This window comes from Anser cygnoides, chromosome 30 (genome assembly GCF_040182565.1).
Source record: "Anser cygnoides isolate HZ-2024a breed goose chromosome 30, Taihu_goose_T2T_genome, whole genome shotgun sequence".
Classification (NCBI taxonomy): Eukaryota; Metazoa; Chordata; class Aves; order Anseriformes; family Anatidae; genus Anser; species Anser cygnoides.
In genome coordinates, this window is record NC_089902.1 from 2834538 (window position 1) to 2839617 (window position 5080).

General features: G+C 54.8%; 1 protein-coding gene across 1 annotated transcript; it reads right to left on the bottom strand.

The window, feature by feature from the left end:
- Positions 1-1768: 1768 nt before the first annotated feature.
- Positions 1769-2701, bottom strand: LOC136787681 (olfactory receptor 14A16-like). Its single transcript, XM_066984995.1, has one exon. The coding sequence runs from the start codon at positions 2699-2701 to the stop codon at positions 1769-1771; it is 933 nt and encodes a 310-aa protein (XP_066841096.1).
- Positions 2702-5080: the final 2379 nt, after the last annotated feature.

The following is a 5080-nucleotide window of genomic DNA, read 5'->3' on the forward strand; positions in this document are numbered from 1 at the left end:
GGAACAATCTATTCGTTGTTCCCATGAGAAGAAACTACCGACAGCTGAGAGCAGAGAAGCCCCACACCAAGTGCATCTGGACAGGATCCTCACCTTGTCTTGCATGAGCAGGATCTCAGCTTTTCCCTCTTCACCAGGGCTGCAGAGGCCTCACTCCAGCTGCCCTCAGACAGCCATCCAGGAGCACGGACATGGTCTTAGCACGGAGGTGTCTCCTCCTCGGGGCACCTGGATAACACAAGGATGCCACGAGAGAGCAGCATCCTGCTGGAGAGCAGCCTGCAGACCAGAAGAACACCCCACAGACAGACAAGAATATGCACAAGCTGGACGTCCCAATATCACATCTCCATCCCCTTCATTGTCTGAAGAAGGCTTGGCCACGCACTCTTGGCTGACTGGAGGCAGCTGGATTACGACACTCCAAGGGGCTTGGGCTAAACTTCCTCACCTCGCAGTGCCATCCAGCAGGACTCCCAAAGCCTACTGCACTGCCCACTGCCCTCCCAGAAACAAGACCCAGCAGGAGACCCTTCCAGGACGTGCAGCTGCATGGCCCTGCAGCCAGAGACGTACCTTGTCAAGGGCTGTGCAGATTTCTCCTGCAGGCAGCTCCCAGCATCCTCCCACTGCCAAATGCCTCCAAGCCCTCTCTCCTTCTCTCCTGTCCCCGTGCCAGCTGCGGTCAGAGCCCCCAGCCCTGCTGCGCTGTGCACAGGAGCTGCTCCTGGGCACAGCTGTCTCTCTGTACCAGGGCCCTCTTGCCACGACCTCTCTCTGTCCCACGAGCCTGGCCCAGCTCAGCACCACATGCCCAGCCCAAGGCATTGGAATCCCCCCTCGGGGGGCTTTGGTGAGGAGCCCACGAACCTCAGGCACTGAGAGACAATTGAAGCCATCTCTCAACAAGTCCAAGTCAGAGGCAAGTTTCCTGCAGTGTCCCCCTGAGGGCCAGCACTGACACAGCCTCCCTTGGAGCTCGTTAGAGCAGAGCATTGGAGGCAGTGAGGACAAGGAGACAAAGGCAGTGTGAAGGTGACCCTGATGTGTAGGAAATCTGGATGTGTTTCACCAAGCACAAGGGCCAGGCCTTGACCCCCAGCCCCTGGGAAGGGAGATCCTTTCCCTTCACACACTGCTCAGGGCTCTTCGTGGGGCAGGAGGAGATGGGGATGGGCATGGCCAAGTGCAGGAGAATGGTACGAGCCCTGCCTGGTTCATGGGTGGGGGCGAGGAGGCAATGAGGCCCTGGTGCTTTACCGATAAGCTGTCTCCTCCTGGGCCTCAGGGGCAGAGAAAACAGCCAGAGCCATGGACATAAAGCCCTGGGTCCTGTTGGGACTTTCAGCCTTGGTAGAAACCTTCATACTTTCCACACCAGGCTGTCCTAGGGACTCCCGCACCTGCACATCTTTCTCTGCTGGCTGCAGCCCTTGTCCATGTGGTGTCTCACCCCATCTGAGGTGAGTCTGATAACTCAGATCTTCTCAGACCAGGTAATTTCTTCTCGATTCTTTTTTGTCTTTATCTAAACTGGAAGCCCACTTCCATAAGTACATGAGATAGTTGGTTGAAAAATAAAATAGAATGATAAAAACATAGGATTTTAAATAGATCACAGGATATTAAATAGATCATTTCTGAATGAAAATCGCAAGGTTCATAAAATAGTATAAAAGTAAAGTAAGACTGTCCTAACACTTACTCAGTAAAGAAAAAAAAAAAAAAGAAAAAAATAAAGTGTCCTGTTAGGACCTTGTGCCCATTATTATTGATGAAGAAGCATGTATCCAAAGAGTTTCCTCAATGCATCCTTGAGCTCCTTGTTTCTCATGCTGTAGATGAGGGGATTCATGGCAGCAGGAACCACAGAGTACAGAACTGCCACAACCAGGTCCAGGGATGGGGAGGAGATGGAGGGGGGCTTCAGGTAGGCAAACACGGCAGTGCTGACAAACAGGGAGATCACGGCCAGGTGAGGGAGGCACGTGGAAAAGGCTTTGTGCCGGCCCTGCTCAGAGGGCATCCTCAGCACTGCCCTGAAGATCTGCACATAGGACAGCACAATGAAAACAAAACAGCCAAATACTAAACAGACACTAACTACAATAAGCCCAACCTCCCTGAGAAATGACTCTGAGCAGGAGAGCTTGAGGATCTGGGGGATTTCACAGAAGAACTGGTCCACAGCATTGCCTTGGCAGAGGGGCAGGGAAAATGTAGTGGCCGTGTGCAGGACAGCATTGAGAAAGCCACTGCCCCAGGCAGCTGCTGCCATCTGGGCACAAGCTCTGCTGCCCACGAGGCTCCCGTAGTGCAGGGGCTTGCAGATGGCAACGTAGCGGTCGTAGGACATGACAGTAAGAGTAAAATATTCTGCTGATATAAAGAAGAGAAAGAAAAAGACCTGTGCAGCACACCCTTGGTAGGAGATGGCCCTGGTGTCCCAGAGGGCATTGGCCATGGCTTTGGGCAGAGTGGTGGAGATGCAGCCCAGGTCGAGGAGGGCGAGGTTGAGGAGGAAGAAGTACATGGGGGTGTGGAGGCGGTGGTCGCAGGCGACGGCGGTGAGGATGAGGCCGTTGCCCAGGAGGGCAGCCAGGTAGATGCCCAGGAAGAGCCCGAAGTGCAGGAGCTGCAGCTCGCGCGTGTCTGCGAATGCCAGTAGGAGGAACTCGGTGATGGAGCTTCTGTTGGACATCTGCTGTTTAGAGGCATTGGGTTCTGCTCAAAGAATAGGAAGACATTCATAATGTACAACCGACTTAGCAGAGGAAAACTCCTACCATTTCTCATTTAAACCTCCCCAAATGATTCTCCACATCCAGGCAGGCATATGGCAGGTCCCTTTCCTGAGTTCTACTTGGTCCTGCCTTAGGGTGTCCCTGGGAGCAGGAGACTTTGCTGTGGGCAATGGAAGAGTCAGTCCTGTCCTACAGCCAGACATAAAGAGGAATTTGGTGTTATCTCAGCTTTACTTTACTCCTAATACCAAAGACATTTGCCCCAGTTTGGCTAACATTCAAACCAACTGCTCAGGAGTGCTGTTGGGATTTTTTTGTTGTTGTTGTATTTTTTATTCTAGCTGCCCCAAGACACCTGAAGGCTGCTTTTAAGTCAGAAGTCCAGGCATCAGTCCTGCACTCCAAGTAAGACCCTCTGGATACTCAGAGACAAAGGCACTGCACAACCCAGAGTCCTTTAGAGTGTTAAGGCCCTAAGTCCATCAGTCCTGCTATCAGCTGCCCTCTGCGGGCATTTCTTTGATCTACAGGGCAGTTGCACTCAGAAGTGCACCTCAAAAAAACCTGGATGCTGCTGAGAGCAGAGGAATCCAGGCTCCAAGTGCCCATCTCCAGACCCCTCACCCTGTCCCCGTACTCCCCTTCCCCCAAGCACCCCAAGGGCTCACTCCATGGGCAGGTGAAACCCCCATCCCCAGGCAGCCTGGGAACAAGAGCAGCAGCAGCACGGCCAGGTGGAGAAGCCAGGAGGAATGGCAGCGTGCTGCTGCCAGGGGAGGCGAGGCCAGGGAGGGACAGACGGACACTCAGCACACCCTCCTGGGCTGCAGCTCTGCCTGCAGAGGAGGCAGCTCCTGCTGGGGACAGCGGGGGCTTGAGGGCAGAGGCTGTGCTGGTGGCAGAGGAGAGCAGATGGTGTCCCAGGGAAGGCGAATCCTTGCCCTGCAGGGGCTGGCAGGGAGGTGTCTGAGCCCTCCCTCGCACAGCATTTCTGGCAGCAGCTCCCTCTGACCGCCTGCCCATGTCCCTGCTGCCTGCCCGTGTCCCTGCTGGGAGCCGCTTCTGTGTCCCCACGTCTCCTACCCATACACGCTCACAGGTTCCATCCCACAAGCTGTGTGCTCAGATTTATTCAGATTCCCCTCCACTGCAGGAATATGAAAGAACAAAGTCCAAAAAATCTTTTCCTTTCAGATAAACCAAGCCTCAGTCCTCCTCTGGAAATTTCCTCTTATGCCATTCTCTATAACTTCTTCTACACTTTGCTGGAGAAACAGAGAGACAACTATCCCAACAAATGCTGTCAGTCATCGGATGTGCCAGCTGTAGAAGACCCCTCTGGCAACCCCACCTGCATGGCCCTGCTGCCAGAGACTCATGGTGCCAAGAGCCTGCAGATCTGTCCTGCCACACGCTGCCCTCTGTTGCTGCGCTCCTCACTGCCTCCAAGCCCTCTCTCCTTCTCTCCTCTCCCCGTGCCAGCTGCGGTCAGAGCCCCCAGCCCTGCTGCGCTGTGCACAGGAGCTGCTCCTGGGCACAGCTGTCTCTCTGCACCAGGGCCCTCTTGCCACGAGCTCTCTCTGTCCCACGAGCCCAGCCTAGCCCAAGGTATTGTAATCCCCCCTCGGGGAGCTTTGGTGAGGAGCCCATGAAGCTCAGGCACTGGGAGACAATTGAAGACATCTCTCAACAAGTCCAAGTCAGAGGCAAGTTTCCTGCAGTGTCCCCCTGAGGGCCAGCACTGACACAGCCTCCCTTGGAGCTCGTTAGAGCAGAGCATTGGAGGCAGTGAGGACAAGGAGACAAAGGCAATGTGAAGGTGACCCTGATGTGTAGGAAAACTGGATGTGTTCCACTGAAGAAAAGGACCAGGCCTTGTCCCCTGGAACCCTGGAAGGGAGATCTGTTCCTGTCACACCTTGCTCAGGGCTCTTCGTGGGGCAGTAGGAGATGGGGATGTGCATGGCCAAGTGCAGGAGAATGGTACGAGCCCTGCCTGGTTCCTGGGTGGGGGCGAGGAGGCAATGAGGCCCTGGTGCTTTCACGATAAGCTGTCTCCTCCTGGGCCTCAGTGGCAGAGACAACAGCCAGAGCCATGGACACAAAGACCTGGGTCCTGTTGGGACTTGCTGCCTTGTCACAGCCCTTGCTGCTCTCCACACCAGGCTAACCTAGGCACTCTCAAAGCTGCACATCTTTCCCTGATGGCTGTAGACCCTTGTCCCTGTGGTGTCACAGCAGATCTGAGCTGAGTCTGATACCTCAGATCTTCTTGGTGGCCATGCTCCTCGTAAGGCAGCTCTGTAGGAAGGTGTCCTGGTTCCTGGGGAGCAGCA

What these genes read in the sequence shown, in the direction of transcription:
- LOC136787681 (XM_066984995.1), bottom strand. Translation starts at nt 2,701, where the DNA reads ATGTCCAACAGAAGCTCCATCACCGAGTTCCTCCTACTGGCATTCGCA.